The sequence below is a fragment of the Ovis canadensis genome, chromosome 23, assembly GCF_042477335.2.
Source record: "Ovis canadensis isolate MfBH-ARS-UI-01 breed Bighorn chromosome 23, ARS-UI_OviCan_v2, whole genome shotgun sequence".
Lineage (NCBI taxonomy): Eukaryota > Metazoa > Chordata > Mammalia > Artiodactyla > Bovidae > Ovis > Ovis canadensis.
The window spans coordinates 21,776,957-21,794,322 of NC_091267.1; the positions used below are offsets into that span (position 1 = coordinate 21,776,957).

The 17,366-nt window shown below is 37.0% G+C and overlaps 1 protein-coding gene across 7 annotated transcripts in view; it reads right to left on the reverse strand.

Moving 5' to 3' along the window:
• The window catches only part of CCDC102B (coiled-coil domain containing 102B), a 357,152-nt gene that overhangs the window by 287,922 nt on the left and 51,864 nt on the right, over nucleotides 1-17,366 (reverse strand). For all 7 annotated transcript variants that reach the window (XR_011252448.1, XM_069569169.1, XM_069569171.1 and 4 more), the window contains exons 2-3: nucleotides 12,604-13,213; nucleotides 11,019-11,239 (exon numbers count right to left, since the gene is read on the reverse strand). Coding sequence is in view for 6 of the 7 variants with exons in the window: in XM_069569169.1 (XP_069425270.1) it covers nucleotides 11,019-11,239; nucleotides 12,604-13,197 (815 nt within the window). In the remaining variant the exon portion in view is untranslated. The remainder of the gene's footprint in view (nucleotides 1-11,018; nucleotides 11,240-12,603; nucleotides 13,214-17,366) is intronic.

Here is a 17,366-nt window from a genome sequence, read left to right on the forward strand (position 1 = left end):
AAAAGCGAGATAGTCTTACAATTTAAAAACAATTTTAGGAATGCATTCGATTTTAGATTTTCTATTTTCCTAATTTTTGATATTTACGTATGATCATTGTCAGGATAGAAAACTTTCTTTTAGCTTATTAAAAACTGCAAATATTGGATAAAAGTCAGTTTAATTTGTTTTTCTGCCAACTGGCTTGACAGTAGTTTGCTGCTGCTGCTAAGTCCTTCAGTCATGTCCGACTCTGTGCGACCCCATAGACAGCAGCCCACCAGGCTCCACTGTCCCTGGGATTCTCCAGGCAAGAACACTGGAATGGGTTCCCATTTCCTTCTCCAATACATGAAAATGAAAAGTGAAAGTGAAGTCTCTCAGTTCTGTCCGACTCTTCGCGACCCCATGGACTGCAGCCTACCAGGCTCCTCCGTCCATGGGATTTTCCAGGCAAGAGTACTGGAGTGGGGTGCCACTACCTTCTCTGTTACAATAATTTAAATATATTTAATTTGGCTTTGCCAGTATCAAATAATTGACTTTCTGCCTACTTTCTCCTGCATTGTTCATTCATTTCTTTCAACGCTTCTTATTCATAGTTTCCTTACACAGTAGGTATATATGTTTCTAAGTTTAACATGGTTTTAATCCAACTTCATATTGTGACTGTATATGAAGAATTCTTTGATATGACAGGGAATACTAAGGAGCCCACCTAACGATTTAAGTAATCAATCACTTATTGGCGATACAAAAATACTGTATTTTTTGCAATTCTGTTTTAATAATTTCCCTGGGATCTTTAAATTAGTTAAAATAATTGAAATTAATTTCTCTATTTGTAGAATAAGTGACAAAACTTAAATTAAAATCTGGTCCTTTAGTATCTCATCACTGATTATTTTTCCCATGTCCACATGTCTGTTAGAGTGAATCACTAAAAATAACTGTTTATTTCTGGTTGTAATTAACAAAGGTCAGCCTTTGCAAATGGCCAGTCCTCATCCATGTAGTAGATTGTATGGGGTGTGTGGTAAATCACTTCAGTCATGTCTGGCTCTTTAAGACCCTATGGACTGTAGCCCACCAGGCTCCCCTGTCCATGGGATTCTCTAGGCAAGAATACTGGAATGGGTTACCATGCCCTCCCTCCAGAAGATCTTCCCGAACCAAGAATCAAGCCTGCATCTCTTATGCCTCCTGCATCGTCAGGTGGGTTCTTACCACTAGCGCCACTAGATTACTGTTATAAATACTCATTTTCTCTCCTCTGCTTCTATGGACAGAGTTGCTTTCTCCAGCCCTCGATTCTAGGTTTTGACAATGAGATATTAGCCAAAGTGACGGATTGCAAAAATCTGAACTGAATTTGTGTGGTTAGGCTTCTGGTGTTATGCCTCAGCCATCACCGTGGAAAGAGCTTCCCGGGGAACATCTGTACCCCAAATAAACATAGAAAGCAGAACTGAGTCCAACCTTACCAAGAAGCCAAGCCCAGCTGGGCCAGTAGAGGTCAGCTGACCTTGCATCCACCTGGACAAAATACACTATTGTCCTGAGTCTCTGAAACATAATTATCTTTTTATGCAACTGAAGAGAGCTGATATAGGAAGTGATACTAACAAAATGAAAAATATGTAGACTTAATTTGGGAATCAAATGGTGGACAAAGCTGGGAAAGAAACAGTGGTAAAACATAAGAAGCTAGAAAAATAATGATACATGTTATTTTGTGGTAGACACATAGCAAAATTGTCACTTGCAGTGTCTTAGAAATAGTAAATGTGCCTGACATTACCAATGGAATGTCATTTCCATATTTACAAGAGTTATGAATCCTCTAGCTAGCAACACTATGAAAATAATTTAAAATACAACTAGGCCATAAACATATTAGTTTAATTCAGTCAATGGGTAAGAACCCCACTGAGGGTGCTCCCTGATGACTCAGTGATAAAGAATCTGCTTGCCAATGCAGGAGATACAGGTTCGATCCTTGGGTCAAGATCTGCTGCAGAAGGAAATGGCAACCCACTCCAGTATTCTTACCTGGGAAATCCCATGGACAAAGGAGCCTGGTGGGCTACAGTCCTTAGGGTTGCAAAAAGAAGCAACTAAACAACCAAACAGTTCTTCATTATTGTATTTGCATGAATCAAGTCATAAAATGAGAGGATATAAAAGAATTTACTATGGCTTTGCTGCTGCTGCTAAGTCGCTTCAGTCATGCCTGACTCTGTGCGACCCCGTAGATGGCAGCCCACCGGGCTCCTCCGTCCCTGGGATTCTCCAGGCAAGAATAACTGGAGTGGATTGCCATTTCCTTCTCCAATGCATGCATGCATACTAAGTCGCTTCAGTCGTGCCTGACTCTGTGCGACCCCATGGACAGCAGCCCACTAGGCTCCTCTGTCCACGGGATTCTCTAGGCAAGAATTCTGGTGTGGGTTCCCATTTCCTTCCCCTGTTATGGCTTTCAGTTCAGTTCAGTTCAGTCACTCAGTCGTGTCCGACTCTTTGCGACCCCATGAATCACAGTATGCCAGGCCTCCCTTCACCTCAAAAGGCTCAATTGTAAAAACAAAAAAAACCAGTACCATTTATAGGACTATATTTTGGAATCCCTTATTAACACAGCAAATATATTGCAATGAACAAAGAAAAATGTTCATTTTTCTCAACCTCAGCTATTGAAGGCAAGGTCCCAAAAAGACTCCAAAACTTCTGATAGATAAACAGACTTAGCCTGCTGATGACAACCGAGTTGCTTACCATGCTATGATTTTTGCCTTAGTAACTCTGTCTGGGATTTCAAGAATAAGTACTAAGTAGAGAAACAATGAACAAGCTTCCAAATACTAATATTTTGTGTTGAATATAGAAAGAATATATAAAAGTCAATTGTACATTAACATATATGTTTGGCATTTAGCTTTTGAAGTTTTAGATGATAAGGCTTATTTAAATATTTGTAAGTATTAACTTGAACTTGTAAATTTAAGTTGAAAATATAATCGAATTGTACTGCTTATGATTTCATTAAAATGTTTAAGAATCACTGTATTTACAATTTTAATTTACTAGAATTACATGAGTAGAATATGTTGTCAGTAATTGATAATTTCAAAGCAGAAAAGGAAAACCTTAAATTAATAAAATAAGTTTATTAAGGAATATTAACCAACTATATTTGTGTAAAGAAGTGCACAGTGACAAATTTTCTCAAAATTAATTTTGAGAATACATTTATAACTAGAATATAAAACTTATACTTGAAAATTTGAGAAAAGTCTAAATTTATAAATTCAAAATTACACATGTTGAGAAATCAGCATCAGCTTGTCACATTACATTTTAATGAATCAGATTATAATGTTAGTAAAATAAACTTATATTAACATTAAAATGATTTATAGTTACTATAGAATAAATGTTGACCCTCAAAAATGTCATCAAAATTATTGGGGCAGCTATACACTGAATAGTTTTATAAGACGTTCAAGAAGAACCTTTCAAATGATATGTCAAACTTTTAATCTTAGTTTGATATATAAAATATAGATATAGTCTAAAGATATAACTATATTTAGATTATGTCTAGACTCAGAATAAGTAACCAAAACCAGTACATGAAAGAAAAATAATTGAATTTTGCAAAGTATATTAAAATGAATACATAATCATTTGTATTTTTTATTTAAGGTAGATTAAAATACTCTATTATTTTTCTCTTTAAGTATGCACCTTAAATAAAAACACTAACATTTATTAGAAGTTATTATTATTTACTTATTTAGTAAAAGAATATGATAAATAGAATAATAAATTATGTACTATTTAGTAAAAGAAAATTATACATTTTATTATGTAAAAGGGTACAATTTAGTCAGAGAAGTGAGAGAACAAGCAATTGATTAAAATGTATTTAATAGCAATGTGATGCTTGGATTTTTTTTTTAGCATAGCTTTATTAAAAAAATTTGTAACTATTTGTTTTGAGCAGTAGGCTGTAAGGACAGTGAACATGTAAATGTATGCAACAAAGGACATTCTTTAAATCCTTAATTTTCTGGCCTAATCCATTTGTTCTACATTTCAGAGGGATTTTCAAAACTGATAATTATACTTAAATTTATAATTGGAATTTAAATCATCTTCATATTATTTGAACTACAAGAAGGCAAACAAGAGAAAAAAACCCTAATTTACTTTAAAGGATATTGCATCTTTTATGCACACATTCTTTAGAAAAACAAAATTACTAAGACAAAGCTCAGAAAAAAGACAATATTTTAATATGATTACATAAACTTTAAAAAATCAAACTGCTAATATACATAATATTTTATGATCTAAAAATAATATATGAACCAAAATGGTTTTATAAACAGATATGAATATGATTATATTTCTGTGAAATCTTTTGATACTTGTTAACTATCCCATGATAATCTCATAATAAGTGAGCATAAATTTTAGACATCTAGACAAGAAGATTAATAAAAATATTTTTCAGAAGTAAAATCCTTGAAACATTACTACCTAACAATAGATATTAACTCATTTTTGAAACCTGTGTGAAATTTCATTGTAAAGCATCTAGTCAGTATTTTCTTAGAGACCTATGTCAATTTTCTTGCCAGGCAAAAGTAATTAATTTATAATTAGATCTAGATACAGAATCCTAGGGATGGGGGAGCCTGGTGGGCTGCCGTCTATGGGGTCACACAGAGTCGGACATGACTGACTTAGCAGCAGCATAGTTTCCGTTAGTCTAAAATTTAAAGTTAATATTACATGATGAATAATACGAAATTATACAAGGATACTTTTAATAAGCAGCATATTTGTCTCTTTGTGATTTCACTCCTATTTAAAACTACATCTTTCAGCAGTAACATCTCTCAATATCTTTCATTTTCAGCATTTTCAGCATCTTTCAATGAACAGCCAAAGCCATATATAGGTAATTTAATTAGAAAAGAGATGATTTTAAAGAATACTGTTAAGCTTGGAGATGCCCAAGAAGATCAGAGACCAACGCGTGGAGGCACACAGCCAGGAGAAAAACCCACCTCAGGTCACAGAACTGGTCCTCAGATGCTCCCACTGCCTGTTGCCTTACATTATCCCGATATCAACTATGTGATTGACTAACAATACACTTGCATCAGCTCATTTAAGTAGAAAGGGATATTAATAGCACAAGGAATCTCTGGGAGAGCCAGAAAAGCAAATGGGGAATGTGCAGAGTCAGAAACACCAGAAATAAAGCCATAGTAAATCTTCCCACCAGCACTATACTGCAGTCACCTTTTAGGCACAGGCCTCACAGCACGACCTCAATACCCCCAACTCAAGTCACAGGATGGTGTCACCAGACACAAGAGATCACTTTTGGCTCTGAAAACAAGATGTGACCACATCCACTGTCTTCCCCCGTCACCAGGTTGGATTCTGGTGCACTCTTCTTTTTGGAGTAATGCCTTCTGCTAAAATATCCAGATGGCTATGTCAAAGGTCTGCAGCATACCTGCAAAGGGAACTGAGGTAGAAACGTACTAGCATTTTTATAGTCTATACAGATAGATTCTCTCATAGGTACAGGACTGCCCAAACACAAAAGAGATACTTTACAGTAAAAGAAAAAAAAATACAAAAATTAACTTGAACTGGATCAAAGGCCTAAATTTAAGTTGAACTTAAAGAAACAGAGACATACATATATAACAATGGCTGATTCATGTCAAGGTTTGACAGAAAACAACAAAATTCTGTAAAGCAATTATGCTCCAATTTAAAAAAATCAAAAAAAAAAAAAAAGAAAGAAAGAAAGAAACAGAGAATAGAGTGGTGGATGCCAGGAGCTAGGAGGTGGGCAAAGCAAGGAGATGTGATCAAAAGTTACAATAAAATGGGGTTTCCCTACTCTCCGACATAAATCACAGCAGGATCCTCTATGATCCACCCCCCCCAGAATTCTGGAAATAAAAGCAAAAATAAACAAATGGGATCTAATTAAAATTAAAAGCTTCTGCACAACAAAGGAAACTATAAGCAAGGTGAAAAGACAGCCTTCGGAATGGGAGAAAATAATAGCAAATGAAGCAACTGACAAACAACTAATCTCAAAAATATACAAGCAACTTATGCAGCTCAATTCCAGAAAAATAAACGACCCGATCAAAAAATGGGCCAAAGAACTAAATAGACATTTCTCCAAAGAAGACATACGGATGGCTAACAAACACATGAAAAGATGCTCAATATCACTCATTATTAGAGAAATGCAAATCAAAACCACAATGAGGTACCACTTCACAATAGTCAGAATGGCAGCGATCCAAATGTCTGCAAGCAATAAATGCTGGAGAGGGTGTGGAGAAAAGGGAACCCTCCTACACTGTTGGTGGGAATGCAAACTAGTACAGCCACTATGGAGAACAGCGTGGAGATTCCTTAAAAAATTGCAAATAGAACTGCCTTATGACCCAGCAATCTCACTACTGGGCATACACACTGAGGAAACCAGAATTGAAAGAGACACATGTACCCCAATGTTCATCGCAGCACTGTTTATAATAGCCAGGACATGGAAACAACCTAGATGTCCATCAGCAGATGAATGGATAAGAAAGCTGTGGTACATATACACAATGGAGTATTACTCAGCCATTAAAAAGAATACATTTGAATCAGTTCTAATGAGATGGATGAAACTGGAGCCGATTATACAGAGTGAAGTAAGCCAGAAAGAAAAACACCAATACAGTATACTAACACATATATATGGAATTTAGAAAGATGGCAATGGTGACCATGTATGCAAGACAGCAATAGAGACACAGATGTGTAGAGCAGACTTTTGGACTCAGAGGGAGAGGGAGAGGGTGGGACGATTTGGGAGAATGGCATTGAAACACACATACTATCATGTAAGAAACGAATCGCCAGTCTATGTCCAATGCAGGATACAGCATGCTTGGGGCTGGTACACGGGGATGACCCAGAGAGATGTTATGGGGAGGGAGGTGGGAGAGGGGTTCATGTTCGGGAATGCATGTACACCCGTGGTGTATTCATGTCAATGTATGGCAAAACCAATACAGTATTTAAAGTAAAATAAAGTTAAAATAAAAATTAAAAAAATAAAATAAAATGGGGTTTCCCTAATGGCTCAGCAGGTAAAGAAAGAATCTGCCTGCAATGCAGGAGACACAGGAGATGCAGATTCAATCCCTGGGTGGGGAAGATCTCCTGGTGGAGGAAACAGCAACCCACTCCGGTATTCTTGCCCGAAAAATCTCATGCACAGAGGAGTTTGGCAGGCTAGAATCCATAGTGTCGCAAAGAGCCAAACATGACCAAGCACGCACACACATTACCAGACTTGCCTGAAATTTTTCATTATGTTAATTGAGGGATACACACATATTCACATCCGTGTGTGTGTATATATATCTATATTTCTATCTCATGCTAATCACTGGAGCATTTTCAACTTGGGGTACGATCTCACCAATATTTAAAATCTAATTTTATTATGGAAAATCACAACATTTAATGAAGCAAAGCAAAACTCTTCTTATATTGAAAACAAATCAAGGGTACACCTATGGCTGATTCATGTTGATGTTTAGTAGAAACCAATACAATACTGTAAAGCAATTATCCTTCCATTAAAAATAAATAAATTAATTTAATTAAATTAAAAGGGAGGCTAAAACTCAGATTAATCAACACAAAGCCAACACTTTCTAAGGGATGCAGGTGCCATCTGCAGTTTAACTTTAGAACTAATTCTAAATGCTAAAACACTGCATCAGAATAGTTCGTCTCATCGTCTCTCTCACTTACAGTGTGATTTGCTAAAGTTCCTCTTCCTATTACTTTGCCGACTAAGGTCCGTCTAGTCAAGGCTGTGGTTTTTCCTGTGGTCGTGTATGGATGTGAGAGTTGGACTGTGAAGAAGGCTGAGCGCCGAAGAATTGATGCTTTTGAACTGTGGTGTTGGAGAAGACTCTTGAGAGTCCCTTGGACTGCAAGGAGATCCAACCAATCCATTCTGAAGGAGATCAACCTCGGGATTTCTTTGGAGGGAATGATGCTAAAGCTGAAGCTCCGGTACTTTGGCCACCTCATGCGAAGAGTTGACTCATTGGAAAAGACTCTGATGCTGGGAGGGATTGGGGGCAGGAGGAGAAGGGGACGGCAGAGGATGAGATGGCTGGATGGCATCACTGACTGGATGGACGTGAGTCTGAGTGAACTCTGGGAGATGGTGATGGACAGGGAGGCCTGGCGTGCTGCAATTTATGGGGTCGCAGAGAGTCGGACACGACTGAGCAACTGAACTGGCTGATTCTATGTGAGGATCAGTTTTCCCCTCTGTCATCTCAAATTTTCTACCTGGGAAGTCATTTTTTAAAAGAGATCACAAATACACAGGTTCTCAGTACACAAGCAACTTCCAGATACTGAGCGATTATTTATCAAACTGAATAATACTCAGAGTACAAATAATAGAAAAACTTCAGTGTTTTTGATGAGGGGATTCTAGTCAGTGATGATGTTGGGAATGAGTCCCCAAGTTCTCTAGGTTAATTGTTGTACTCTAGTCAAGAGAAGTTTCCCACTAAGTGGGAACATAGAAAAAAATACATTCCCATCTTCTCAACTCCAGCCACCCACTCACCGAGATTGCAGGAGAAAGAATTTAAAAGATTAGACAGATTTATTGTAACAGTGTATACTATATCCTTGGGAAACATTCTCTTATATAGAAGAAAAAAAAAAGATTCTGCAACTTCCTCCTGGGGATTTCTGGCTAATGTTAATTCATGGACTCTTGGGACTATTTCTTAAAGGGAGAGTAAGGAAGCAAAATGGAATCAAAAGTCCCGTTTCCACCTTCATTCTGTCTAGCCTGTCTACAGTTTATATATGGAAGCTGCTGAGAACTGGAGGATTTACTTACCATGGGAATTATTCATTTATCCCAAGAAGTCAAAACATAAATGATGTATACATGAGTACGTGTACAAGTGAGAGTGCAAAGACAAAAAGGTGTACCATTCAAGCTGGCACCTTGGGGAGTTTACATGTCGGAAACAGCATTTTCACATTATTCTTGTTACGATATGTTGGTGAAGTAACGCGAGTGGGTTGGAGAGAAGTCTATAACCACTAAAAAGTTAAATCCTTCAAGAATGAAGCCCAGAGGTTAGAACTTGACTGAGACTTGTAGTTCAAGAGTAAATTAATTGTTAATATGGGTGCAGGACACTTGCCCAGAGAATCCCCATGAACAGAGGAGTCTGGTGAGCTACAGTCCATGAGATCGCAAAGAGTTAGATGTGACCGAGCGACTAAGCATAGCACATGGGTGCAGGCATAAAATTCAATTGTATTCTCTTTTGCTACTAATGTTGATCACTTCTGTTAGGAATTTACACTTGGTAGTAGAATAACAAATATTTATTACCTACACAGATATTTGTGTTATCATAATCTGCGCATATAGTGAGGTACAAAGAATCTGAAAAAGGGAATTTGGGTAGGAATAAATTTCAAAGGGACTCATGAGAGGCTTGTGGCTGACAGAAAAGGATTGACAGGTATAGAGCTTAGGGTATTTGTGAGAGGTTTGTGTGCATACTTATCACTGTTTCAATCCATTTAAACCAGGCAAATTAAAACCATTATATAATATATAGTTATATGCATACTTAGTGATAATATACACTCCCAGTTTTTTTTTATTTTGTCCATTAAGAATCTTATAACAAAAGAGAATGGAAAAATAATTATTTTCAGATCTAGGGGCCACATTTTAAAGTACCACTGAATACTCCACACAATGCTAATAATTTTCTAGGGTAATCAAGAGGGAACAACAACAAAAAACTCATGTTGAGTAATTCATATTAGAGGCTGCTTTCCTAGGCATCGTCTTTGATACTCATAAGATTTCAGTGCAGAGGGCAGAAGTGATAGTATGTGACTTGTGAAGCAAAGTCATTAAAATACCATCTATTTCTCTCTGTGCCCTTCGGATGCTCACGTTCAGCCAAGCCATTATGCCACGAGGGAGCCAAGTGGCCACACAAATAGGCCACATGAAGATGTTCCAACTAAGACCCAGAGGAGAAAAAAAGATCAACTGCCAGATCTGGGAGTAAGTGAGGCTTCAGATGATACACTACACCCCCACACACCTAAAGTCACCCCGTCCTTTGAGCCATTCCAGCTGAAGACACATGTAGCAAGAGATGAGCTGTCCATACAGATTCATGCTCAAGATTCATGAGCAGAATACCTGGTGACTGCTATCTCAATAATAATCATCATTTGGGAAATTCTGTTATGAAACAATAGACCGTTGGAACACAGGCGTCACTATCCATATTTTTATGACGCTGACAATAGCACACTCTTGGTTAATCCAATGTCACATATTTAGAGTATGTCAAAACAAGATGAATGTCAGGGTATATTAATCTCAAGTCTAGTGTCCTTCCTCTATACCCCAAATGGTCAACGAAGAAAGCATCTTTTTTTGGCAATCAATACCTCACAAAATTGTGAGCTGACCATTATGAATATTAACGTTATCCAACTTTACTGACTCACTGAAATCTGAGTGCTGTAAAAGTTAGATAGTACATAGGCTATGTTAACCATATACGTTAGTAATTCAAATATAATAAACGTGAATCTACCAGAGATGATGAGAACAAGGCTAAGATAAAAAAAGATAAAAACTAACATGTTGTAACTTTTCAAAATTCAAAATGGTGAATTTTAATCTCTGCCACCAATATGGTCATAGATTGTCACACTGAAAATTAATTTCCAGATCATGTTTAAGAAATAGAGCCTCATGGACAATATCATGCAACACATTTTTAAATATTAGTAATTAATATTTTAGTCATAGGTAAAATACTTTACCAAATGGCCAGTTTACAAGACTTCATAATTTTAAGAAGTCTGAAAGACAGACTTGATTAAGGAAGACAGTGATTAGTACTTACTCCCTTTCTTTCCATAAGACTTTTTGGAAATCATCCAAATGCCCCTGCAAAGCTGAAATTTCAGGCACTTCATTCTCCAGAGGCAGATTTATTGCCTGCAGTCTTAATCCAGGTCTCACTGTACAATTTTCAGAAATGCCATTCTTGAATAAATCAGGACAGTCTAGACTGAGTTTCATCCCCTCACTTAATTTTAATGGGTCAATAATTAAACTCCCTTCCTGAAAGAAAAAACAACAAAAACAATGATTAGTGTTGATTTTAAAATTCAATGTAGAGAAATCATGAAAAAAAATATTTGAATAGAAATAAAATGTTATGATTCAACATCAAATTTTTATTTTCATTTATTTATCATTCTCTTAAAGTGGTATATGGTCAAAGTTTAACTTATAATTTCTCAGGCTTTTTTTCCCTTTCAGTGTCCTACCTTATTTTAATAAAACAAGTATCCCCACAGTGTTTTAAAAGTTTTCATTTACAATGAAGTCGACATTATATCTACCATAAACCCTATACATCATGGAAAAGCTTAACATTTTAGATGGAATCATAGAAGAGCAAGATATTATTTTTTTGTTTTAGAGGTAGAATTAAATAGAAAGGAGTAATAATATAAACAGTAAATAGTATAAACGATTTAAAGAGATAACATGAACTCCTAGTTTCCTTAAGCATGTTCTGTGAGTTGTTAATGAAAGAAAGTGAAAGTGAAAATGGCTTAGTCCAGTCCAACTCTTTGCAACCCCATGAACTATACAGTCCATGGAATTCTCCAGGCCAGAATACTGGAGTGAGTAGTCATGCCCTTCTCCGGAGAATCTTCCCAACCCAGGGATTGAACCCAGGTCTCCTGCATTGCAAACGGATTCTTTTACCAGCTGAGCCAGAAGGGAAGCCCAGTATTTATCAGATTACCACATGACCCTGCAATCCCACTCCTGTTAATATAGCCAGAGAAAAACATGCCCCAAATGATACATGCACCCCAATGTTCATTACAGCACTGTTTACAATAGGTAAGACATGGAACCAACCTAAATATCCCTCGACAGAGTCATGGATAAAGAAGATACATGTATACAAGGGAATATTACTCAACCATTAAAAATAATGAAATAATGCCATCTGCAGCAACATGGATGGACCTAGAGATTGTTAGGAAAAACAACGCATGTATATGTAAAACTGAATCACTTTTCTGTACAGTAGGAATTAACACAATATTGTAAATCAACTATAACTCAATAAAAAATTTTGTTGTTTTTTTTTTAAAGAGGAGGAAATTTGGTCAATAGACACATACAGAGGAAAATGGGTGTGAAAACACTGGGAGAAGATGACTGTCTGATAGCCAAGGAAGAAGGACTCAGTGGAAGCCAGCCCTGCTAACACTTTGATTTCAGACTTCTAGCCTCTAGAATGGTGAGAAAATAAATTTCTATTTCTGATGTCACCCAGTTTGTGGTCTTTTGTTCTAGCAGCCGAAACAACAAATCCAGATGGCTTTGCTATCTTCCCGCCCCTCCTTGTGACTAGACACAGCATTCACATATGCACACAATCTCTGGATTCTTCTCCTGACCTTACTATTTGCGTTCTCCTTGGTGGGAAATTCTCTTTTTCCCAAACACTCTCTGATGGACTCACACGTTTTGGAACCAATTTGCAATGGGTCTCTCTGTGCACGGGCCACTTCGGGGAAACCAGGAAGCTTTCGGTCCTGGGTGGCCTCCGCCGGATGAGGCAAAGGCTGCTTCTTTTTCAGAGCACTCAGCTCTTTCACGGCCATGTCTAACTTGATTCTGAGTTGCCTGCCTTCCTCCCTGGCGCTGTTCCTTTCGGCTCGAACTTTACTCCACTTTTCCCTCCAGTTAGCAGTGCAGTCCGACCACCACCGCATGGTGTTCTCCATCTGAGCGGCGCGGGCCTTGACCTCCTCCAGCTCCCGCAGGCGAAGCTCAGCGCCGATATCCCACTCGCTGGTGCTCCAGGAGGGAGCATGGCCACTGAGGGCGGCAGGAGACTGCGGCCCGAGAGGAGACGGACAGGAGCTGCGGGGGTCCCCGCGGGCCGGGGCAGGTGCCGCCAGGTCGCACGATGATCTAACCAACCCCGACTGCTGCATGCCGAAGAGGTGTGTTTCCTCGATTAACCGATGAATGGAATCTAAATTCATGTTTATCTTTTCAGGCCTAAGAAAAGACAGGGAACATAATTGCATTTGAATTTCTTCTTCAATGATAAGAGCAAGACCTACCTTAAGTTGACAGAAACAAGGCATCTTTTCAACACTGCATGTTTTTCTTTCCACAGTAACTAAAAATATAGAGGAATTCGTGCGTTCGTAATTCTCCTCAAAGAAACAGAAATTACTCCCATTTAATTTTGCCGAACAAATACAAATAAATATGTAGAGACCCAATTGGGGCTAGCGTGGGACACAAATAATTCATTTTAATAAATCCGGTCCTTTTCAGGTAATATTTATTGCAACACACATTGACCATTAACTGCTCAATGGTCCCCTTTTCCCTGCTAACTAAAGCACGATTTGTTCAAGTAGAAGGCAGAAGCTACTGATCTCTGGAAGGGTAAAACCCTATTTCATCTCAGGAGGGGCTAAATCATCTAAGTCTTCCATGACAGACCCCCATTTAACTCTTAAAGCAACATATGACTTGGTTCTGGCTGATGAGATGTGAGGGGAAATCTGCTAGAAAAATGTGAAAATATGAGAATGAGAACCCTTTCCTTCTGCCTTCTTCCTACCTGAACAAGGCCATGAACTAGAAAGACAGCAAGTGTAAAAGGTGCCCTGTAACGTTAAAAATGGTGGAACAGGAGAGAAAGCACCTGATGTAATGATGGCGCTACAGCATGGAACATAGAAGCCATGGCTCTAGTCTCCTTGCTATGTGAGAATGATTACCCGTATTTATTTAAGCTATGATGACTTTTCTGTTACTTGCAGTCATAATGACTAACTGATACATGAATTAATTTCCTACCATGGCTCATATCATTATAAGTTCAAAAAATGAAATATTATGAGTAAGATGTAGTCTTTGTCCTTAAAGATTTTATAGTCTAAATTTAAAATACGCCTATAAATATATTTTAAATCAAATTTAGTATTACTTTATGTGTCAAATCAATGTTAGCTTCCTAGGGTGTTTACAGGGTCCTCTAGGGAACACTGCTAAAGAAATGATGGACTGTTCTTCAGAAATTTAGAGGCATCACAGATGACATTGAACAGAGTCTCAGCAATTTCAAAGCTTTAAAAGGGAATTTAAAAGTTTCAAGTATAAATAGCAAAGACAAATTAATTGGTAAATGCAAACCTTTCTTATCAGTATGTACACCCATTACCTTATTCTATGTAGCAACATAGCCACATTAAAGATTTTAGCAAGTGGAATGTGTTCTTTAAAATAAATGCTCAGAACATGCAGGTTAATTTACAAGTTCATAAAGTTCTGTGTTTATATAAGATTACCCATTTTTATTATCAAAGAACATTTTTTCTGGTGTAAATAATCTTAGATAACATTTTATATTCATGACATTAGTTACTCCCTTTTTCATTTCCTTTTATATAGTTATAGATCATAAACTGCCTTTTAATGAACCATCTATTTAATCAACTGAAGGGGTTTCATTATCTCGATTAAGTTACAAAATAAACTTTGATTCACTGGAAAAACCAGACAATATAATATTAAATGCATATTACTTTCAGTTGTAGTAAAAAGAAACAACCACATTTTAATAAGTATTCTGTAGAGATGCCAAACCAATTCACTCCTTATTATAGTATTTATGATAATAATACAGATTCATGGTAATTATTTTTGTTAGCATTAGTATATGTCCAATCATATTTGAATTAGTGCTGACTTGGAGTAAATGTTCCTTTCATTCACTGTAATTCAGAGGCAATGGTAATATACCTGACCAAGTTTCTTGGACCTTTAGTAAACTAAGACCAATATTTAAAAAAAAAAAAAAAGAGAACTCTTAATTACAAGCATGTATCACTTGCTCACTTGTGTCCGTTTATTTGCAACACCATGGACTGTAGCCTGCCAGGCTCCTCTGTCTGTGGGATTCTCCAGGCAAGAATACTGGAGTGGGTTCCCATTTCCTTCTCCAGGGGATCTTCCTGACCCTGAGACTGTGCCCTATTTCTCCTGCATTGGCAGGTGGATTCTTTACCACTGAACCACCTTGGTATCTGTATGTATATATTTTATACATATAAATATTTAATGCTGTATTTCTTTTAGTAGAAATTTACAAATGAATACAGAAAATTTATTTCAACATATTAAACTTAAATTTAACCTTACTATTTTAAAAAATAAATCAGTATCATAAAATTGTAATATCCTTAAAATGTCTCATTAACTTTTATTAAAATTTTTATTTATTTATTTATTTTTTAAAGGAAATTTGTTTATTTTAATTGGAGGTTAATTACTTTACAATATTGTATTGGTTTTGCCATACATCAACATGAATCCACCACGGGTATACCCTTGTTCGCCATCCTGAACCCCCCTCCCTCCTCCCTCCCCATACCATCCCTCTGGCTCATCCCAGTGCATCAGCCCCAAGCATCTAGTATCATGCATAGAACCTGGACTGGAAATTCATTTCATATATGATATTACACATGCTTCAATGCCATTCTCCCAAATCACCCTCGCCTTCTCCCACAGAGTCCAAAAGACTGTTCTATACATCTGTGTCTGTTTTGCTGCCTCACATACAGGGTTATCATTACCATCTTTCTAAATTCCATATATATGCGTTAGTATACTGTATTGGTGTTTTTATTTTTGGCTTACTTCACTCTTTATAATCGGCTCCAGTTTTACCCACCTCATTAGAAGTGATTCAAATGAATTCTTTTTAATGGCTGAGTAATACTCCATTGTGTATATGTACCACAACTTGCTTATCCCTTCATCTGCTGATGGACATCTAGGTTATTTCCATGTCCTGGCTATTATAAATAGTGCTGCGATGAACACTGGGGTACACATGTCTCTTTCAATTCTGGTTTCTCTGGTGTGTATGCCCAGTAGTGGGATTGCTGGGTCATAAGGCAGTTCTATTTCCAGTTTTTAAGGAATCTCCACACTGTTCTCCATAGTGGCTGTACTAGTTTGCATTCCCACCAACAGTGTATGAGGGTTCCCTTTTCTCCACACCCTCTCCAGCATTTATTGCTTGCAGACTTTTGGATAGCAGCCATTCTGACTGGCGTGAAATGGTACCTTATTGTGATTTTGATTTGCATTTCTCTGATAATGAGTGATGTTGAGCATCTTTTCATGTGTTTGTTAGTCATCTGTATGTCTTCCTTGGAGAAATATCTATTTAGATCTTTGGCCCATTTTTTGACTGGGTCATTTATTTTTCTGGAATTTTGCTGCAGGAGTTGCTTCTATATTTTTGAGATTAGCTCTTTGTCAGTTGCTTCATTTGCTATTATTTTCTCCCATTCAGAAGGCTGTCTTTTCACCTTGCTTATCGTTTCCTTTGTTGTGCAGAAGCTTTTAATTTTAATTAGGTCCCATTTGTTTATTTTTGCTTTTATTTCCAATATTCTGGGAGATGAGACATAGAGGATCCTGCTGTGATTTATGTTTCAGAGTGTTTTGCCTATGTTCTCCTCTAGGAGTTTTACAGTTTCTGGTCTTATGTTTAGATCTTTAATCCGTTTTGCATTTATTTTTGAGTATGGTGTTAGAAAGTGTTCTAGTTTCATTCTTTTAAAAGTGGTTAACCAGTTTTCCCAACACCACTTGTTAAAGAGATTGTCTTTTCTCCATTGTATATTCTTGCCTCCTTTGTCAAAGATAAGGTGTCCATATATGTGTGGATTTATCTCTGGGCTTTCTATTTTGTTCCATCGGTCTATATTTCTGTCTTTGTGCCAGTACCATACTGTCCTGATGACTGTGGCTTTGTAGTAGAGCCTGAAGTCAGGCAGTTTGGTTCCTCCAGTTCCATTCTTGTTTCTCAAGATTGCTTTGGCTATTCGAGATTTTTTGTATTTCCATACAAATTGTGAAATTATTTGTTCTAGCTCTGTAAAAAATACCACTGGCAGCTTGATGGGGATTTCATTGAATCTATAGATTGCTTTGGGTAGTATACTCATTTTCACTATATTGATTTTTCTGATCCGTGAACATGGTATATTTCTCCATCTATTAGTGTCCTCTTTGATTTCTTTTCACCAGTGTTTTATAGTTTTCTATATATAGGTCTTTAGTTTCTTTAGGTAGATATATTCCTAAGTTTTTTTTTTTCATTGCAATGGTGAATAGA